The sequence below is a fragment of the Tribolium castaneum genome, chromosome 8 (assembly GCF_031307605.1).
Source record: "Tribolium castaneum strain GA2 chromosome 8, icTriCast1.1, whole genome shotgun sequence".
Taxonomy (NCBI): Eukaryota; Metazoa; Arthropoda; class Insecta; order Coleoptera; family Tenebrionidae; genus Tribolium; species Tribolium castaneum.
In genome coordinates, this window is record NC_087401.1 from 7,811,799 (window position 1) to 7,833,683 (window position 21,885).

Here is a 21,885-nt window from a genome sequence, read left to right on the forward strand (position 1 = left end):
AATAATAGTAAAATTTATTCAGGGAGCGGTAAAATTTGAAACAAAATATAAAATAAGAAAAACTACAATGTGAAGGTCTGAGCTATTATAAATAGGAAACTAATGATTTCCACTATTCAAGGCTACTGGAAAACACTGATAACTGCATAAAAAGTGTTCAACGCACTCACTTATCAATTCTAAGTAGAAATTTAATCTTTAGAATAAAGATAAAAACGATAAAAGAAAAAGCAAGTGTTTGAAGTGGGATTAACATTTTTTACTAATTGTATTAATTTGAGGTGCCTGCCTAATACCAAGATAACACCCATTATCAAAAAAAAATCGGATCATTGCCCTAATTTGATTATTACTGAAGATAAACGGTGAGTGTTAATGAATTATCTTCCTTATCTTTTGATTTGAAAATAAGCCCTTCGTGACGTTTTCTCCTACCACACACTAATTACGCCAATGTTGCCTAAAAATTTTCAACCGTGATAGGACCCCTCCTCATTGAAAACCTCACACTTTTCCGTATTTTCTCCAGGTAATAGTGCAACGCCACATCCATTTTGTCACACTTTCACGTCCCACATTCCGCATTACATGGACAGGTGAGATAAATCGAATTAAACCGCAATTCAGGCTCTTACAAATTAGTCACAACTGTTAGTTTTTGTACAAAGTGGTAATTAAGCGTGTAATTAGGGAAAGAGGGGGCGAGATTTGAATTTGGCGGGCGTTGTGGTTCCGGTCACGTGACTCTCCCATCTGTCATTGGTGTCATTTCGTGTGGAATCAGAAATATCCGTCGTTTTTTACGGTTGTAGTGTTGAAAATTAATCCAGTGATTAAAAATATCGACGTCCGTAAATAATTCCATGTGTCCTTCACGCAAACGCTTAAAATAGCCAGTGCAAAGTGCGATTATTAAGTGTGCGGTGTCAAGTTGCTCCAATTGGCTTTTTCGGCGTGTTTCATGATGAAAATGAAGATTTATAAGGTTTTAATATTAATTGAAGTCATTAGAAGCCCCTTGACTGTGTTTCGTAGTGAGAATTCGGTCTAGATAATCTCGTGTGGAAAAGTGAGGTTAGGTGACTCAGAGACCGTTTTTGGTGTTTTTTCGTGGTTGATGTTCGATAAGTTGATTATTATGTGTAAGAGTGATCTAAATAGATACAATTATTTGAGCAAGTGCTTGGATAAAGTCAGCGGGATTGTTACAAATAAGATGCACAATGTAGAGTCGAGCTTTGTCACGTGCAGCATTGGATACAGGGCGAGGAACGATCCTGGGGACTGACAAAAGTTGTTCGGAGGCTGCCAGGATGGCTATTTGACATTGACTTGATGCTTTCCCCCTGATTGATTCGATGTTTGATGTCCAGGTGAGCCCCCACGTCACCGCTTGCGTAATTGGATTGGTAGTCAATGAGTCATCCACAAACTGGCAACTTCTTGCGCTTTGTTGGAAAATTCGTGACCCATGAAGTCAAGGATAAGCGATAAATTCGTGTTATTGAGAGGTTGAAATGGCTCAAGTTGTAAATTTATCGACTATGACCCAGATTTATGCGCTATTTTAAACCTACACCAATGCAACCTTGTATCACCTGCATTTTTGCGGTTTAGACTAGATTTTTTTTAATACTTAAGAGATATTTATGTAAAATAACTCGACGCACGTGTGTGAAAAATATTTTTAATGAAGCCTAATTTTTATGAATTTGGCACGTGAAACTGTCCACAGTTAACAATAAAATGCAACAGTTGGAAGTTTTTGTGCTTATTAGTTGTTATACTTATTACACAACAGACATTATTCAGTCTCAAAAAGAACTTCCTAATTTCTGTCGATTACTTTACAGTTAGCACAGTTTGGAACATCTAGAAGTTCTGTTGAAAGTTAAATAACATTTTTGACCCAAAGGTTTTAAGGATCAAAAATATCACTACGTTGGCTTTTTTATTTTTGGAACATTCAAATTTAGCACCGTTACAAAGACCTTTTTATTCTCCACTTAATGAGAAAAAGATCATCGTTTTATGATATTTAATTACTGAGACACTGTACAGGCTGATTCTTTTAGTGCGTAGATTAGAAACTCTTTAACTTCTATTATAACTAGAGCTTTAAAATTTTGTATACCATCTAAAGCGACCATTCTGAGTTTAACTAAGTTATTTTTGAAACTGAGTAAAATCTACTTTAGTTTTTGACGTATGACAATTTTTTCATGCACATTTTTCTTTGCAGAGGTTCATTTAAAATATCACAGCTCTTGAAAATTTTATAATAAATGAATAGTTCTTTCTGCATTTGATAACCAAGGGTTTGAAGGGTCTTTTGTATTCTTCAGGATTGTCAACTGTCAAATTACAAGGCTACTATGATTTTTTGAACCGTTCACGATTGTTTCAAATTCGGACTATCTATGAAAATCTGACGTTTTATTTGGCAGTACTGTGAGTTGTCATAAGAAATTTATTTTGGGTTATAATTGATGACAACGAAGCACTATGGTCAGTTTGCTTCGTTTTTTTAATAAATAATTGAATTCGATATTTATTGTTATTCTATTCATTATTATTAGATAAAAAAGACCGGTGTGTCTGTCTTGTATTCTTTAAAGCATCTTTTGATACACGCTTTCTTAGCAACAGAAATTTCTTTCGGCATTTTAAATTAATAAACAGTAGAACTGACAACAAAGGGAATTTTTGAAAAGAAAACGTCATAAGGACAGCACTTGACAGGACCTGAGACCAATATAACAAAAATATATCTACGCCTGCTGCGAGTTTAAAACAATCGTGAACGGATAATAAAAAATGATTACTTATACTGTAACAGTTTTTTCAAACGAAATGAATCTGTTTTTCAGTGGCAATCAAAAGGACATCAATTTTTATTAAAACTTTTATCAACATGTTCTATCTTTATCTCTTACATTTTTTGAAATAATCACAAAAAACAGACTTTTTAGCTTATTATTTCATTACCTTTTTGAAAAGTATGATAAAGTTGTGCTGTTAATTAACAGAAACGTTCGATTTGCCCCCTATTTTTATTCAAAAAATTTCAAAATTTAATGGCAAACTGAGTTACTTTTTATAATTCACTAAGTTATATTATAAGAAACCATAATTAAATATTATTGTTTACTGCTTATTCTATAATGAACTAGCTAAAAACTAAATAAAATGTTGAAGTTTGACAATATTGTTGACCATTTTGCAAAGCATATGTGCTATTTAAAAAAAAAACTGAGGTGTAGCTGTTGTTTGCTAACTACTTTGGAAAAATCGTACTAGCTTTGAATTTTGACAATTGAGAACTTTGAAAACTCTAGAAGGCTCTGAATATTCGGTTATCGAATGTAAAAAAAAATACTTATCGCAAAGTGTTCAACATCTGTGATACTTTAAATAAATCACTGCTAATGAAAATTTTAACAAAAAAAGTGACATGTGCCAAAAACTATATAACAGATAAGTACCAACAACATGGGTAAATTTTACTCAGCGTGAAAATGTGAATACAAAAATGCAATAAAAATGTATGGAAATATTAAAATGTCAAAGTTGGCGTCAATGTCTCATAGTTCCGGAAGTTTAGTCATTTTAAAATTACACATACTGGCAAAATTATCGCATCACTTAAGGCTTAAGAGTTCTGAAATAGTACTGAAGTAGTAGCATTCTCAAGTAACTTCGACGGCTATAAGTTTTTTAAAAACAATAGGTGTAGATTCATGGCAAACTAATTAAATGTCAAATTATCAAAATCACAGCAGGCTATGCAGAAGGGAGGCAATTATCAAGGTTCGAGGAGGTTATACTAGGTAAAAATGATTACCTCTGAATGCCAAAGTTGCCTCAGTATACCTTATCCGAGCCAAAAAAGTGATCAGAATGAAATTCACTTTTTTTTTATTTTTCACTTTTTATTTATTTTATATATTTATTTACTACGTTTTCATGAAGGTTTAAATTCGATTTGAAAACTGTTTTGGTATCCAATTTCAAACGTGTTTTCATGGCAAGTTTTAAATCTGGATTTAAAATTTTGACAATTTTATTTGTCACTTGTCATTGGAAGTATAACTTAAATTCAACTGTGAACACTTTCTGGAAGAAATGTTATATGGATTTACAATGAATTTAACCCATTCAGTGGTTCATTTAGTGATAGCTCAAGGTTTAATGTCCAACAAGTTAAGCTTTTTTACAAATTCTCCGTTTTCATGAAAAAGGTTCGATTCGATCTCGATAGAATCTCATTTAATTTTGTTGTTTGACCTAAAAACTTTTTAAGATTTTGGGTTGGTAATGATAACGTATGAGATGTAATGTTAATTAATAATTAATTATTAAAATTCAGTCCGACCATGTTCTGACGCATTTCTGTGGCACGACATTGAATATGAATTGATATGAATACACAGACAGACAGAAATTCATTACCAAAGTTACTGCTTTCAATGAAACAAAATTATATTTTGTTTGTTTCCATTGACAACAGTTGCACAAAATTGCATTTGTTCATGCGAAATAGAAAAAATAAATTTTCTCAGGTGATGCGATAATTTTGACTATGAGTGTACCTAATTTAATTGAACTTAGTATGGTCGATTTGGATCGTATACAAACAAAAGTTGAAGCTCTAGCTATATTAGAAATTAAAAAGTTTCAAATGTAGGCCCTAAAAAACATGAAATAATGTCTAATATCAATATGTTACTTTTATTGCCGTCTTCCACCATTTTCACTTGTTCTAACCAAAAACGCAATTGTTTGTTAAAAATAAACTGTAAAATTTGTAAAGTCAGTAAATTAGAGCAAAAATGGTGTTATTTTGAAAAAAAGAGCGATTAAATATGTTTTTGAGATAAAAACTTACTTTTTCTTTGAGATGTTCTGTAATTGGGTGCGTGTCCCTTTTTTCTATTAACTTTAGAACATTTTTTAAATTGTAGTTTCGTCAAAAATTAGCTAAATTTTGGTAGGTATTTTTGTTATTGACTTAAAAACTCTAGAATATTTTGAATATGAAAAATGAGAACTTTTATTCCGAATTTTAGTTTAGATTTTATGTGCATTTTGACCTGACCTGACCATTTTATGTTCACTTAAATTGTTTCTGAGTGTAATCACCAAAAAAAAATCCTACATTAGAAAGCATATTTCTTGGAAACCATTTACTTTGTGATTAAAGTAAAAAACCATCAAAATCAAATGACAGTTTCTTATTAAGGGTGGATTTTACAATCGTCTGACAACTTATAAATTTTTAAAAATACATTGTTGTAACAATTGTTACTATAGTAATTCGAAAATAAAATTAACTAGACACCCTTTGGTGATGACTTTTAAACTATGTCGAAAACAGTAACGAAATTTTCGTAATTCCACATTTAATTGACATTTAATGAATTGTTTAACAATTTTGCGTGTATAATGTTAATTACTTACACTACTAGCTTTGACTTTGGTTCTGCGGTTTTTCGTGGTGCTATAAAGTGTTTTCTGTTGGAATTTGAAAGTGGATGAAAAGTGAAAAAGATTTAAATTTTGATTACAAAGTGTTATTAAACAGTTGTCCAATTAAAGACTATAAGTAATGGGTCACAGTGAACCCATGTTGGGCTCAAGAAGCCAATAAATTAGTGAGGGGTGTGAATTTTAGCTTAGAATTTTTCCACTGAAAAAATTGTGATATAATTCGGTAAATCTACAAAATTACAATTAAAATTAACAACTGCTGAATCCATTGTTCCAAAAGGTAGGCTATTCACTGTCTTTGTAATAATTTTCTAATAAAAAAAGTGAGCCAAACAGTTATTCGTTATTCATGTTTTCCTCGTCATCTCTAATTTGTCAACATTCGCTTCTTGTATCAAAGATACAATAGTCATTCCACGTAGGCAATGCAATAATTGTGAAGCCTCAAAATTTTACAACGATCAAAATATCAGAATAAACATTTTCCCGCCATTTTTGGTTACTGTTTTTGACCTAGCTCAGTGGTGCCCCCAACGGTAATTTTACTTTCGAATTATACTACGAATAACTTATCCGGGGTTTACCTGATGATTGTAAAATCTACCCTAAATTTTACGTCAGTTGAGGCTGTTTTGTTTTTTTAGTTTTGATTATTTAGCAAAAGCAAAAATGGTTTTTCAGATGACTATTGTGGTTTTAAGTCCTAATAACCTTGAAAATGTAGGATTTATGAAAAAAGTGCTTGTTAAGTATCAACACCACTCAATTTCTATTAATATATAGAAATGAAGATATGAAATGAAAATTATTTCTATTTGTGAAAGGCTCATGACTACCATTTCATTGGAATTTTTGTGAAATTTTGACTACTAGTCGTCCTCTTTCCCAGATTTTCGATAATTGTCTTAACCGTGAAGATTAGCTTGTGGCAGTTGGCGGAAGAATCGAAAGAGAACGAAACGAACATTAAAGTGATGGAATGCGGGAAAAGTTAGCAGTGTTGAAAAAGTACTTAGTTTTTCGTTGACTTGAACTGTACTTTATTACTTAAAAAAAATACAAAAAATTAATCAAATAAAATAGTGATTTAATTGTGCAATATGGCGCTCTTCAAGACGGACTATTCCCGCTTCTCTTGGCGAAGGAAGCGAGACAAGACCATTCAGGAGCAACACGCTGGATTGTTAAAAGGTTAATAACGGCCTGAATTGCGGGTTTTAACTTTTTTGATTTAATATAACTAAAAAAATTGGTTTCGTTTGCCTCAAGTAGGTACCATGCAGACACCTGGCTACTTGATGTACATCAACAAGGGACAGGATGACGAAATGGAAATTTGCTGCTTCAAGACGAGCAAAATCAAAATCGTTTTTACGTACTTAGCTACGGTACTTACAGGTGGAATTTTGAGGCTGATTTTTCATTGGATACCGCATTGGTACGTCTTCGCGACGTGCAATAAATGTGCAATCACTCAAGCGGAGAAAATCCTAATCAAGGTTAAAAGCACAATATACAGGGTGGTCCAACTCAGCTCCCGCTTTGTTTAGCTCCGAAATAAGTCTGTTAGACCTTGTTCAAGACGTACGTACTAATAATTTCATTAAAAAGAAACAGTTTCTATTTTTTATTCATTTTTAAAACTAAATATGTAAAACCGATTTTTTTTTGGTTTTTATTTTTTTTAATAGTAATTCCTGGTTAGCATTCCATTACAAAAAATATCTTGACGTCATACTTTTTTGGGACATCTGTATAATTAAAAATATTTTTCTCAATGTGTTCTAGAGTATGAGTACAAAATATCAAAACTTTATCTTACATAATGAGGAAATTTCCATTTTTTTGAAATTAATATCATTAATAGTCTTCATAATTGTAAAACTAATGGTACTTTTCATTACAACTTTAAAAAACAAGAAAATCGTAGTTCCATATCTTTGAAAACTCTGGGTGTATAATTATGAACCACATCTACTTATTCATCGAACGTATCTACAAAAGCATTGACAAATAATGAAATTGTATTTCTGTTTATGCAAGAGTCGATAAATAAGAAGTCGTTTGTAAAACACTTATTTTTTTACATATTTTTTGTACAAAACATTTTGCAAGCATCGCTTGTTCTAGAAATTGTAAAAATTTCCATTAGTTAATATTTTTAATTTTTTTAAATAAAACAATATTGTATTAATATAAATATTTCTCATTAATTAATATTTATTATTTATAAAAAATTGTAGAAAAAATCTGAAAAAATTCGAAGGCATACAGAAAGAAATAAAGCAAAAAAAATCGCAAACGCTGATTTTTGTGTGATTATTAAAATGGATTATTATTAGTTATTAGTGATTTATTACAGTATCTACTTAAACAAATTACTTTAATCATCACAAATAACATTTTCTTTCAATATTTATTTCTTTTAAGTCAATAAAATTATCCAGAGATCTCAATACAATGTCAAAAGGAACAGTAATGTGTAAATCGCCACTACTTTGTGAACAGTTTATGCCGCGTGACGTCATCAGGGTCAAAGCGGGACCGCTGTCAAACCGGCAAACAAAAAAGTTTATATTTTTGTTATTTTTAAAGCTATCGAATTTTTTTTGCATACAATTTCTTGATTTGAGTACTATTATGTTGAAAATAAATAATAACATTTTGAAAAATTGGAAACTTCCTCATTACTGAGCTACAAGAGATGGGAGCTGTGACGGACCACCCCAAATAGGCCCGCCAATAAAATGAAAATTTTAGGAGATATTTGGAGGTAAGCACAAGATATACCACGTCAAAAACCTGAAAGTTTTGACGCCTGAAAGTGTCCAAAAACTCAAAGACGACGACGAGAATCTACTTAATTCCCATCACGTGACCGTGAAAGAGAATAACCCTGTATTGTCTGTGCATTTTGAGAATGGGGAATTTCGCGATTTGGACAAGTAAGTGGACGATTTACAATCAAGGTTGGTAACACTGAGTGATTTAGGCTTCTCATGTTCACTTGTAAAAAGGTGACGTACATCTGGGATTCCCGCAAATTCGAGTTTGTGAAATTGCGCGGTTTGGATCAAGGTGTTTCGAGTGATGTTTTGCATAGAAACAAAGGATTAACAAATGGGGAACAATTCACCCGCCGATTGGTTTACGGCCCGAATAAAATCACAGTAAAGGAGCTCTCAATTGTGACGCTTCTTTTTTTGGAAGTTCTTAACCCGTTCTATATTTTTCAAATTGGGAGTTTTATTTTATGGTTTTTGGATGATTATTATTACTACGCCGCTGCGATTATTGCAATGTCCGTTTTTGGGATTTGTATGACTGTGAGACAGACGCGAAAAAATCAAAGGAATTTGAAATCAACGGTTCACAGTTCAGATGTTTGTACTGTTTTGAGGAAAATACCGAAGAATTGTGATGGGTCTGGAGATGTGTCGTATCAGACTGAGTCCATTTCGACCGAACTTTTAGTACCAGGGGATGTTCTAGTGATACCTTCACATGGCTGTGTTATGCACTGTGATGCTATTTTACTCACAGGGAATTGTATTTTGAACGAGTCCATGCTAACGGGTGAGTAATGCGATAATTAAGATTGGTTTGTTGTTTTGTCGAGTTTAATTGATGGAATTGTGCTCAATCAAATTTTTGACAAGCTAATTGACCTATTGTGTGACAAATTACTTTATTTTTTCCACATTCTTGCTTCTCATAACACCATTTTTATATTTCGGTTGCACGTTGCTAAAATTTTTTTGAAAATTGTTTCTTGAACATTTTTTTAATCAGAATCATTATCAAAACAGTTATCAAATTAAACCTACAGTTGTGTTATTGAACCAAAAACTTAGTTTTTTTTTTGAAAAACTGTCATAAGCGGAAAATAACATAATAAGGGCATACAGGATATTCGCGAAGTTGAGACGTTCCTTTTAACACGAGTTACTATGCATTATTCTTAAGAGTTTTAGCTCAAATCGTCTTAATAAAATGTTTTTAATAACGGAGATAATTTTTAGGTTTTCTAAAATTTTGAGTCCGGTTCTGTCTAACTGCCATTTTGAGAGGAGGGCTTCAAAATAATCTACCTCATTCTTGTGGATACCAGATTTTCAATAACAATGCTTTTATTATTATTTTTTCATATTCTAAGTACTCTCTGAATACCTCAGCTGCATTGTGATAGCATTGCCCATACAATTGCATTGCATCTGTAAGATTGTTGTTATTATTGTAATAGTGAGCCTCTCCGACTAGTTAGATGACAGCTGTAACAGTTTTTGGTGATTACGCCAATGGTTCTTTGATTTTTTTGATCTGAGCAGGGTCGGCTTCCGAAATTAAAAAAAAAAGAAGTGATTGTATCTCAGTTATGATCAACATTTTACTAAGGTGTTTTAGGCTAATACTCTTAAGAACAATGCATGCTAGCAGCTCTTAAAGGGAACGCCTCAACTTCGCGACCAGTCTGTATATTTTTGGTTTGAAAACTTAGTTTTCCTTAATGTGAAAAGTCACACTCACATTTTTAAGTCAAAAAGCAGTTGTATCAAGTAGTTTCGTCTAAAGTAGCTAAAGAAACACCAAATTAAATGTAAAGTTGTCTAATTTTTTCTTTTTCAAAAATTTTATGCAGGTACTTCACAAAAATTTCAGTTTTTGAAAATTTGTCAAAAATAATCTTAAAATTTACAAAATTAGCACAAAATCGCGGTGTTTGGGTTAAATACTTTTTTTTTCCTTTGAGAGAGCCATCTTAATTTGATTAAAAAATCATTAACGTAATGGCGAAGGTTCCATTATTTTTGTTTTGTTGTTGTAACGTACGAGGCTCATGGATCTCAAGCAATTTGTTAGAAGTTTATTTTTAAAATTTGTTTATTGACAATATTATTTATTAACTTGATTTCAAGTTAGTTTCTTAGTTCACTACGTTGCAGTATTGTTTTAGCACGTTTTTCGCTAAAAAAAACAAAACAAAAACAAAAAACAATGCACAGATTTAAGTCAATGAAGTGGTTATTTTTTGCCGACAAAAAGCCCACGACAAATAAGCCTCGGACAAAATAGCTCACCGACAAAAAAGCCCCGAACAAAATAGCTTACGACAAAATCGCCTAGCGACAAAACAGCCTATTGATAAAATAACTCATTACAACCACAGTTGATGGACGTTAGTCACATAAAAATTCATACAATTGATAAACCGACTGAAAAATTGTTCTAAGTTTTAAATGATGAAAACAAATAAATTAAAAATTAAAAAAATATTAGTCAAAAGTTTGTAGTTGTTCTTAGTAAGTTATAATTTCAAACGGATAAAGAGTTAGTTGAATGAAAATTCTATTCTATAACGTAATCAAATAAAAACTAAAATTTATAATTTGAATAATTACGTTGATAAAAATTGCTCTTTATCACTGACAACTTTTGAAAACTTTGAAACATTTAAAAAATTATGAATATGTAATAAACAACATTTATTTAATGTCTTGATTTATTTCAAGATGAATTCAAATGATAAACAAAAAACTCACTATAGGGCAGATTATAACCATTTTTTTATATTATATACAGGATGTATATAATGCAGTGGAATTTAAATTGACAGATTTTTATTGTGTTTGATAGATTATAGTTTTATTCTGTTGAAGTGTCAAATGTGCTACTTGTGATTTTCTCCAACGCCAGTATTTTTGTATGTAGTAATCGTAAAAAATCAACATACGTTCAAAATTTCAGAGCAAGAGTTGATCTAAAGACTTTTTGAACGCACTGTATAAGTCAAAAAATCACAAATTTACATCGGGTAAATTTGGCTTTTCGAGAATATGGTTATAAAAATTGTGACATACTATTGACATGTTGTCAAAATCTTTAAGTTAAAGTTTAGTTCTTTAATGTTCTTTAAATTTACAAAAATTAAACACAGGTAAGACAGTTTGATTTAACTGATATTTATGTTCAAAGAGCTCTACAGACTATCGTTAGATTTTTGACAGTTTTTGTCTTCAATGACAATTCAAAAGTTTGATACACAATAAGCAAATTTTGGATGTACCATTTTTTATGTCCACCGATAGTACTGTTTTTTCAAAATCGCATTTTTTAAATCATTTTTTCCGCCTATAAATTGACGAGCCTTTTATGAAATGGCCCAACAAAGAGAAGTAACAATAAATAATAGTCGCAAGGGTAACCGATTCATAAGGTAATGTTGTAGCCTAGATAACTTTGCTCCCAGTGGGGTGTAACAAAATTGTGTAATCAAAAGTCATCAATTTGGGCCCAAATTGTAGATAATTAAAAATACAATAAGCACAAAAAAAGTTTGACTGTTTGAAAGTGGCTTTTTGAAGTGAAATTTCTTTGCATTTTTAGAAACAGTACCATATTTTTTATACAGAGTATTTCATGCACGAGCACCCGCCAAAAAATATTACTTCTAGTTAATTAAGAATATATCGTTATAATCCAATCGATAGAGTATTAAATGGGCTTTTCTTTCAAACCGTGTAGCAACGAAAAGGCAAAAACTAAATTTTATAAAATATTTTTAAATTCACATATTAAAATATAAAAAAATCTAAAAAAATCTGTCAAGGTTTGCCGAGTTAAAAATAATTCTGACGTTATATTTGGAAGTTTTATAATAATTTGCAGCTTGTAACACATTCGTCTTGAAACTGCGTCTTTTAGTACTGATTTAAGAGTTTGGATTTGTTTTAATTTTTCGCGAATAGTTGAAATATATCTAATACATAATTTTATTCTAGACACAAAATTAAAACGCACTCACCTTGTGACATCTACTTCTGCTAACACTTGGAGAACACAGAAATAAATTAACCATGCAAATTTTTAAAATCACAGTTAAAATCTGTGTTAAGTATTCAAAAATTCACAACACGCCTTAATGAGCAAAATTTAGATTATTTATTTATTTAATTTAATAAATTTGCAAGGCTTACGTTCAACAGCGACCGACAAACTGAATAAAATAAGAAGGCACAACAATTATTGTGTAAGAGTATCCGGACAAATCGTCATTAACAAAAAACTTAATCTGTTTATGTAAATAATCGCTGCAAAATGCGAACAAAGACGTCTGTCTGATTCATTGATTTTTGTTAGCATTCACATTTTTTTGCACAGGGTGGTGCATTTTTAATGTCCATATTTTCGAGTTCATTATAGAAAAAATATTTATGTAATTATAGGTGAATCGGTCCCCGTGACCAAAACCGCCCTACCTAACCTCCCTGATCTCATCTACGACCCTAAAGAACACGCACGACATACCCTATTTTGTGGCACTCAAGTCATCCAAACTCGTTACTTTGGTAATGAAAAAGTCCTTGCAGTGGTGGTACGCACGGGATTTTCGACAGCCAAAGGTGAAACAACCAATCACAATCAAACTTTAAGTCACGTTTTACTTGTAGGAAGTCTCGTCAGGAGTATATTATACCCACCTCCGGTGGATTTCCGCTTCGAAAAGGATTCTTACAGATTTGTTATTTTATTGGCCGGAGTGGCTTTGATCGGTTTTATATACACAGTGGTCACCAAAGTAAGTCGTTTGAACGAACAAAATAGTGTACCAAAATATACAATCAAACATTCTAGGTTATGAGAGGGGTGTCGTCACGTGATTTAGTAATCGAAGCTTTTGATTTGATAACAATTGTGGTCCCGCCTGCACTTCCCGCCGCCATGACAGTTGGACGTTTCTATGCTCAAATTCGGTTGAAAAAGCGGAAAATATTTTGTATTTCCCCGAGGACTATCAACGTTTCTGGCTCCATAGATTGTGTGTGTTTCGACAAGGTTAGTAATTTTTGTTAATTAATTATACAGGGTGTTAGGAAATGGCTAAGAACCCTTATATCATTTTCCCAAAAAGTGGGTACTTTCTTCAGAAATTTTTATTAACCCACCTGTTGAGAACCACTGTGTGGCTTATGGTAGTTTATTAGCAATTAATTTTTTTATTAAACAAAATGGAGATGGTGACGCATGGGCGTTTTGAGAAATTTTCAAAATTGTGGCTAACATGCTCATTTGTGTGGGAAGTTCGCATCCCGGCCCTGGCAAAAAAAAATTTTTCCTAAAATTTAATAACAAAACACAAATTTAAATAGAAGAATAATGTAGTGGACCAAGAAGTTAATTTAACTCCGCTGTTATCTCAATAATATTAAAATTTACGCTAATTTTTATAATTCTAGTTCAGTGGTTCTCAAAATTTGGGACTTTAATTTCAGAACGATTTTTTGGGAAAACTATGCATTTTTGATTTACATAAATTTTGCTTAATCGATTTCTCTAACACGCTGTATAGGGTCGTCCAGCTCAGTTTCTGTAGCTTAGTTATTATTGAAGTTGAGTTTTGATCTATGGCACATTTCAGGAAAATATTTTTGCTTATAGAGTGTCTCAAAAAATGTATGACATTATGTTTTTTTTAAAGGTATGCTATTATTTTTTTGTGCTCATTAGGATACCTTTTAACTTCTTAATTGTCTCTAGAGTTTTTTCAAATCGGTTCAGGGGTTACTGTTGAAAAATATAAACTATATTATATATAGCTATTTTTTTAAATAAAAATAATTGAAAAAAATGGTTCAAGTTACTAAAATTCGGATTTGAAACTTCACTTTCGGTTTTCTACAAGAAAAAGAAATCAAATTCCAAATTTGATTTTAGGGTTAAAAAGAACAGTAAATTTTGTGTACAAAGCACCATTTTAAATATTTTGTTATACAGATTGGTAAAGTCCATTATTGACCTTTAAATGTTAGAAAACTAATTTTTTTTTCCTAAGTTGTAGTTGCTAACCTCCGTCTTATCTAAAATTATTTTCAAATATACAGGCTGATTCTGAAATGAATTACAATACAAACTTATGTTTTTTTTTAATGGAACAGTATTTTTTGCATTTTTGGGTGTAGCTTTTAAAACTAATTATTTTGATCTAAATTTTTATTGGTCGATTTTCTTCTTCTTTTTTAAAGTGGTGAAAGTCCCACTTTTCTAGGAATCTTAGTTTTTGGGTAATAATTTTTTAAAAGAACGTGTTTTTGTTAGAAAAATTAAAATATTTTAAAAACTAAGCAAAAGCGACCATTAAAAGTTTAGATCAAAATCATTAGTTTTAAAAGCTACATCCAAAAATGCAAAAAAATATATGGTGTTTCATTTAAAAAAAAACATAAGTTTGTATTGTAACTCATTTCAGGAACACTCTGTATATTTGAAAATAATTTTAGGTGAGGCTGTGGGATTTTTTTTACTTTTCTAACATTTAAAGGTGAATAATGGATTTTACTAACTCGCTGGGACACCCTGTATATTGTTTAATTAGAATAACAGTTTACAAAAATGTTATGCTTAATATTTGGTCAATTTTTAGAAGTCAATAACTTTTTAAATGAGTCGCTCATAAATTTTTTTAAGATAATTAAAATCGTAATTCCGAATCCACTATAATTCCAAGATTATGGAAACGCCTATTGGTATATTACCAATTTTAAGATTAATTTTCGAGTTTATTTTTGTGTTTCTTATGAAAATACAAATTGACGAACATTTGCTCGCATTTAAATTCAAGTCAGTATTTTTAGAAAATAAGGAAATTTTATCTAAATCTTGATTAATAAAATTACAAGTTCGTTCCACATCATGGGAATCAAACTGATAATACAATGTGTTTTTAAATGATTCATATAAAAAAAATTGCGTCCTAGAGTATAAATAACGTCTACAAAATATCAAAAGTCTAATGTTACTAATAGTAATACTAATAACTAAGCTGCAGAAGACGGGAGCTGAGCTGGATCAGCCTATACTGTAATTTCAGTACAATGTTTCTTTTGAGCACCATTTAAATGCTATTTTAAATTTTTAACTGAATTGTGTAACTTGTAGATTTTCTGAATTAAATCACTCGTTTGCGTCCTTGTGAATTAATACTTTCCGCCTGTCTATAACTACATATTACCAGATTAGTAGTTTAACCGAAGACGTTTTAGATTTTTGTTAGTAATTTTTTGTTAATTAATAACTAAGTCACTCGTGTTAGGCCCTCGTCAACTAAAACAAATAATTATTTCCAGACTGGTACTTTAACCGAAGACGGCTTGGATCTCCTCTGTGTGGTTCCAATCAAAGCGAAGAATTTTCACATGCCTGTGAAGAAAGTCAGTTGTTTGCCTTACGACACTTTTGTTTGTGGTCTTGTTTCGTGTCACTCCTTGACAATAATTGATAAACAAATAGTTGGTGACCCGCTCGATTTGAAAATGTTTGAAAGTACAAAATGGGTGATGGAAGAACACGACATTGCCGACAACAACAAGTTTAATATGATTTTTCCAACCGTGTTAAAACCGCCAAAAAATCGTGAAAACCAAAATCTGGACGACCTTCAAATCGGAATCATTCGAGAGTTTCCGTTTTCGAGCAGTTCGCAACGAATGGGTGTAATAATACGGAAGTTGGGGGCCCAACATTTTGAATACTATTCGAAAGGATCGCCTGAAATGATCTTGAATTTTGTGCGAAGTGATAGCGTCCCTGACGACTTCCATGATGTGCTTGAAAGCTACACTCAGGAAGGCTATCGGGTTATAGCTCTGGCGCACAAAGAATTGAAACTGTCTTATGCCAAAGTGAATAAAGTCCAAAGAGACGCAATCGAGAAAGATATGACTTTATTGGGGTTAATTGTCCTCGAAAATCGGCTAAAACCCGAAACTACACCCTGTATCCAGGCTTTGAATGAGGCCAGTATTCGAGTTATTATGGTGACAGGTGACAATATTCTGACAGCGTTGAGCGTTGCCAAAGATTGTGATATTGTGACACAAGGTCAGAGTGTCATAACTGTGAATTCTGATAACAGTACACCACCGCAACTTTACTACACGTTGACCAACACGAAAAATAAAACATCGAATGAGATTAGTGTTTTGTCAAATTCTGCGAGTGTTGTCAGTTTGGATACGATTGAGAGTCAAATTCAGAGCATTACAACAAATAGTACCGTGAAAAAAATGGAGAAACCGCATTTGTTTAACAATTATCGGTTTGCAATGACTGGGAAAGTTTGGGGAGTGGTTAAGGAGTTTTATCCGGAGTTGTTGCCTCGTTTGGTCACTAGAGGGACAGTGTTTGCGAGAATGTCGCCCGAGCAGAAGCAACAATTGGTCCAGGAGTTGCAGAATTTGGGATATTGTGTAGGTGAGTGGAAAAAATTAAGGAATTTAGAGAAACGTTACTTTATTTGATCAAAAATCGTCAAATTTTTACCTATTTACGTTAGAACGTTTGAGCTAAAAAAATTGTTTACTATTCTTTAATTGGGAAGAAAAATCAGCATATTAATTCTAAAACAATTTTATTTTTGTAGTTTTCGAACGTTTAACTAGGTTATTTGGCGAAAAGCTTAATTTATTCGCGAGATTTGAGACCGAGAAATTATTAATTTAGGTCGAAAAGGACTTATTTTTGTTTTAGCAAGGTTTCAGCCACATCTTCAATTATGTCGTGTAATAATTATAATTAAAAATATTTCAACAAAAACTTGACTATCTTCTCGGAATGCAATTACTTTGCCAGGATTTGTTAAAAATAATCACCGAGATTATGATAACTTTTTTTACCTTTTTTAAAATGTCTATTATACATAACTAAAAACAGTAAAAATATATTTAAAAACATTTTTTTTCTAATTTTAATTTTACAGTCTGATGATAAATAAAATAAAAAAAGAATAATAATAAAATATACAGGGTGACCCACAGGTGCGTAATCGGTCTATAAGTTTTTTATTACTTGATATATTGCCATGCCGTTTTCATTATCCAATAGATCGACCTAAATTCTAGAAACTAAAAATGTTTTTATTATTTACAGGGTGTTGTGTGAACCAAAGTTATATTTTTTAATGGAACACCCTACATATTTTTCCATAATTGCATTCTACGCAAAAAAATTATGTGACTATATAATAATAATACTTTGTAATTTTTGGCCAATAGTCAACTTTTAGTTAAAGCACGCAGATAATAAACATGGTGTGCCAAAACGCAAAAAGTTGAATAACTCATTTTATTTAAATGGAACACCATGCATTTATGTATCGATAACATTTTTGATAAGCATTCTAATGGTATGGGGTTTGTATCACAAATTTAAAATGCTTTCAAATTTTTTTTCTAAAAAATATTTTTTATTACAAGAAAATTTGTTAGTCTAGAATCTGAGTCAAATGGTAATTTATTTTTTGATATGTACTAATGTGAATAATTACATTAGTAATCTTATTATTACTTGATACATAAATAAATTTCACTTATCAAGAATTATTAAAAAAAAAATAAATAAATAAAAATTAACACTTTAAGAAATATTTCAAATTTGCTATACAAAACGGATATTATTAGAAAGCTTATAAAAAATGCTATCGATGCGTGTAAAGAAATACATGGTGTTCCATTAAAAAAAAATGAGTTACTCAACTTTTTTACGTTTTGGCATAGCCTGTACATTATTTCCGTGTTTCAAGTAAAAGTCGACTATTTCCTAAAACTAGAAAGTATTCTGAATTTTTCTGTTGCAAATTTGCCGGAAAATATTCATAGGCGACTTCGCAGTTATTTTTCAAAAATTCGTCTTTTTTATAACGAAAAGTTGAATAATTCCGAAACGAAGAGATAGTTTATATAAAGTTACATTATTTATTTACGTAGAATCTAATTATACCAAGAAATATAGGGTATTCCATTTAAAAAAATATAACTTTGGTTCACCACCCTGTGTGTATAATAAAAATATTTTTAGTTTGTGGATTTTGTTGATCTATCGGACAATGAAAACAAAATTGCAATATTTCAATTAGCAAGAAAGTTATAGACTGATTGTACACCCTTGGCTCAGCCTGTATTTAGTCAAAAACCATAGAAACAATTATCTAACTAAAGCACGTATTCGGAAATAAAATTACCGTTGGGGGCGCCACTGAGCTAGGTCGAAAATAGTAACCATAAATGGCGGGAAAATGTTTATTCGGATATTTTGAGCGTTGTACGAATTTTGGGGCTTCACAATTATTGCATTGCCTATGCGGAATGATTATTGTATCTTTGATTCAAGAAACTTATGTTGACAAATGAGAGATGACGAGGAAAACACGAATAACGAATGACTGTTTGGTTCACTTTTTTTATTGGAAAATTACGACAAAGACATTGAAAAGCCTACCTTTTGGCATAATTTACGTTTAAATGTATCAGCAGTTGTTAATATTTATTGTAGTTTTGTAGATTTACCGCAGCATTTCATGAATTTTTCAGTGGAAAAATTCTAACCTAAAATTCACAAACTTCACTAATTTATTGGTTTCTTGAGCCCAACTTTGTGTTGGCTGTGATCCATTACTATAGCCTTTAATTAGACAACTGTTTGATAACACTTTGTAATCAAAATTTAAATATTTTTCACTTTTTATCCACTTTCAAGTTCCAACAATAAACACTTTATACCACGAAAAACTACAGAACCAAAGTCAACGCTAGTTTTTACCACCACGTACTTTTAAAGTGATTCTTTCTATTGTAAGTAATTAACACTATACACGCAAAATTGTTGAACAATTCATTAAATATCAGTTAAATGTGGAATTTTTACTGTTTTCGACATAGTTCAAAAGTCATCACCAGAGGGCGTCTAGTTAATTTTATTTCTGAATTCTGTAATGAAACCGTTAAAATTTAAAGGCAGTTAATCATTGTTGCCATAGGAATAATCAATAAAATTCCTAGATTTGCGATTTTACCCGGAGTTAAATTCTAACAGCCTGTTAAAAAAGTTACAGAATACAGAAATAATCATTAACATAAATAGGGAAATAAAGAGAAAAAAATCGTTGAAAAACTAATTGAACAATTAAGCGATCAATTAACTAATTATAATTTTTATTTCATTAAAATCTAATAAAAAAATATGGAAAAATGGAATCAAACATTTCACCAAAAAAAGTTAAAAAGTTAAACTTATTAAACTAAATAATAAATTGACTAACCAATTATTTAATTAAAATTTTATAGACTGCAAACAAAAAGATTAGAAAAATGCACAAAAAATAATATATTATATCAAAAAAAACAATAATATACTTAGCTAATTAAATTGAAAATCCTTACGAAACACAGTTTTTGCGAAACAAAAACAAAAAAGTTTTTATAACTTATTTGTATGAGATTTCCCCGTCAAAACCTGATTCGTAATAAATTTGGTAAAAGTGATATTTATTTCAAAACTATAAAATCAAATCATTTTTCAAAATTGCTCTTTTCTTTTAATTAGTGGGTTTTCTTGGGACTAAATTTGTGTCAGACAGACAAAAATGTGAGTGCGCTGTTGCCAGTCTTTCTATAGTTTTGAAACAGTGACTACTTAAAGTAAACAAAATTTTCTTTTGTTTCAGCGATGTGTGGCGACGGTGCGAACGACTGTGGCGCCCTTAAAGCAGCCCATACCGGAATTTCTCTCTCCGAAGCCGAATCGTCCGTTGCAAGTCCGTTTACGAGTCGAAATCCGAACATTTCGTGTGTCTTGAACGTGATCAAAGAAGGCCGAGCGGCACTGGTAACTAGTTTCGGTATTTTTAAATATATGGCAGCGTACAGTCTATGTCAATTCGTCTCGGTTTTGATTTTGTACAGTATCGATTCGAACCTAACCGACTTGGAGTTCCTCTACATCGATTTGTTTATCATTTCGATTTTTGCCTTTTTCTTCGGAAAAACCGAAGCGTACAGCGGAAAATTGGTGAAAGAAACACCCTTAAGTAGTCTAATGAGTGTCAGTCCGATTCTTTCACTCCTGTTACAAATGCTGCTCGTGATTGGGATCCAAGTTGGCGCGTTTGAACATTTAAAATTGCAAAGTTGGTACAAGGAGTTTCACCATAACGACGCGCATAAGGACGAAGTCGGGTGTACTGAAAATTTTGTCATTTTTACAGTTTCCAGTTTTCAGTATATAATACTAGCGGTGGTTTTTTCCAAAGGTAAGCCGTACCGTAAGTCGATTTTTTCGAATTATGGTTTTTTGATAACTGCGATTTTAATGGCGGCGTTTTCGGTTTATTTGGCTTTGTGGCCTGCGCAATTTTTCATCGATCAGTTTGAGTTGGTACTGCCTGAATTTAACTTCCGGGTTTATTTGCTCGGTTACGCCTCGGTTAACTTTATTCTGAGCATTTTTATCGAGCAAGTGCTTATTGATTACGTGGTTTTTAAGAAGTTGCGCTTCAAGTTCCACAATATTGATAAGTCGAAGCGAAAGTTTTTAGCGATTGAACGCGATATTAATTTGGATACGAAGTGGCCAGTTTTGACGTCCGATTTTAAATCGGCCGCCAGTCCGTTGAATCCGCTGCCAACTTGCACGGCTGAGATTGTAATTGAGAAGGAAAAGTTTGCGAAGAATCACGTTTTGAATAAGTTGTATGATTTACCGAATGGTCAATTACATGATGATCTTCCGTTTTCGAGTTTGCCTTCCGAGTCTAGTCCTAGTTTAAGCGACACTTATAAGAGTTTTCCGAGCGGAAATACTAGTTACGATTTGGCCAATTCGCAGTGGAATATTGCTGAGCTTCCGTATGATAGTGCGAACGATTCGGCACAAAATTTATCGAGTTTTAACTCGTTCGGAACAAGTCCGAAAAATAATAAAGAGTGTGTTAAGGCATTAGAAATGAATTATTTAGAAAATAGGTGAGGTATAGTTTTAGGTTTAGCGAACGGGCATTTTGACCCACAAGTATTAAATGTAACAGTGTATCTCTTAGTGTTCTTTATAGAAGAATTTATTTATCTACACTTAATTCATATCATTGAGGGTTTTACGGCTTTACTAAACCTAAGTTCCTTTATTTTTACAGTTTTATAAATTGTAATTTTTAGACTTAATTGATGTGTACTTAGCGGAGAATAAATAGTTATTTGTTTGCTCAATTACTAAGTTAATAACCTATGAAACCGATCCATGATTCATTCCTTTGTTTCCACCGAAAAATCTACAAATTGGCCCTAAAATTGTTATTTCTTATACATTATAAACCGGAAAATCATAAAACTATATCGTTTTTGAGTTTTTTTCCAAAATTTTGATAAACCTGGCCCAAAAAACACCAAATTAAGCTTATTTTGGTCCATTTCAAACAGCTTAGTTCGTTTTGAAGTAATAAATAAAACTTGAAAATTTTAATGATGACTGGCTTTATAAGCATTTTGAAGAAAATAAATTGAAGAAAGAATAATTGAGGTCGAAAATGTAACTAATTCGTTTGTCAGTCTGAGAAGCAGTTACATACAGAGT

General features: G+C 31.6%; 1 protein-coding gene and 1 long non-coding RNA gene across 5 annotated transcripts; one reads left to right on the forward strand and one right to left on the reverse strand.

Annotated features, from left to right (window-relative positions):
• LOC135266870 (uncharacterized) lies at nt 1–627 on the reverse strand. Its single transcript, XR_010335073.1, has 2 exons — nt 509–627; nt 1–460 (listed from the first exon to the last, which is right to left on the reverse strand). It is a non-coding gene; the product is annotated as an uncharacterized LOC135266870 (long non-coding RNA).
• LOC660831 (polyamine-transporting ATPase 13A3) lies at nt 199–21,521 on the forward strand. Of its 4 annotated transcripts, none has more exons than XM_015981103.2 (10): nt 199–365; nt 530–596; nt 6,760–6,989; nt 8,251–8,435; nt 8,483–9,066; nt 12,714–12,890; nt 12,939–13,066; nt 13,123–13,323; nt 15,612–16,737; nt 19,985–21,521. In XM_015981103.2, the coding sequence occupies exons 3-10, from the start codon at nt 6,768–6,770 to the stop codon at nt 21,283–21,285; spliced, it is 3,924 nt and encodes a 1,307-aa protein (XP_015836589.1). In that variant the 5' UTR covers nt 199–365; nt 530–596; nt 6,760–6,767; the 3' UTR covers nt 21,286–21,521. The 4 variants fall into 4 exon arrangements, with proteins under 4 accessions (XP_015836589.1, XP_008195050.1, XP_015836587.1 ...); XM_008196828.3 differs by having other exon boundaries at nt 6,763–6,989; XM_015981101.2 differs by lacking the exons at nt 199–365; nt 530–596 and adding exons at nt 762–1,373; nt 6,380–6,681.
• Nucleotides 21,522–21,885: the final 364 nt, after the last annotated feature.

Coding starts and splice junctions, on each gene's coding strand:
- LOC660831 (XM_015981101.2), top strand. CDS start 6,591: ATGGCGCTCTTCAAGACGGACTATTCCCGCTTCTCTTGGCGAAGGAAG. Junction 12,891..12,938: donor GGGATTTTCGACAGCCAAAG/GTGAAACAACCA, acceptor TTTTACTTGTAG/GAAGTCTCGTCAGGAGTATA. Junction 16,738..19,984: donor GAATTTGGGATATTGTGTAG/GTGAGTGGAAAA, acceptor CTTTTGTTTCAG/CGATGTGTGGCGACGGTGCG.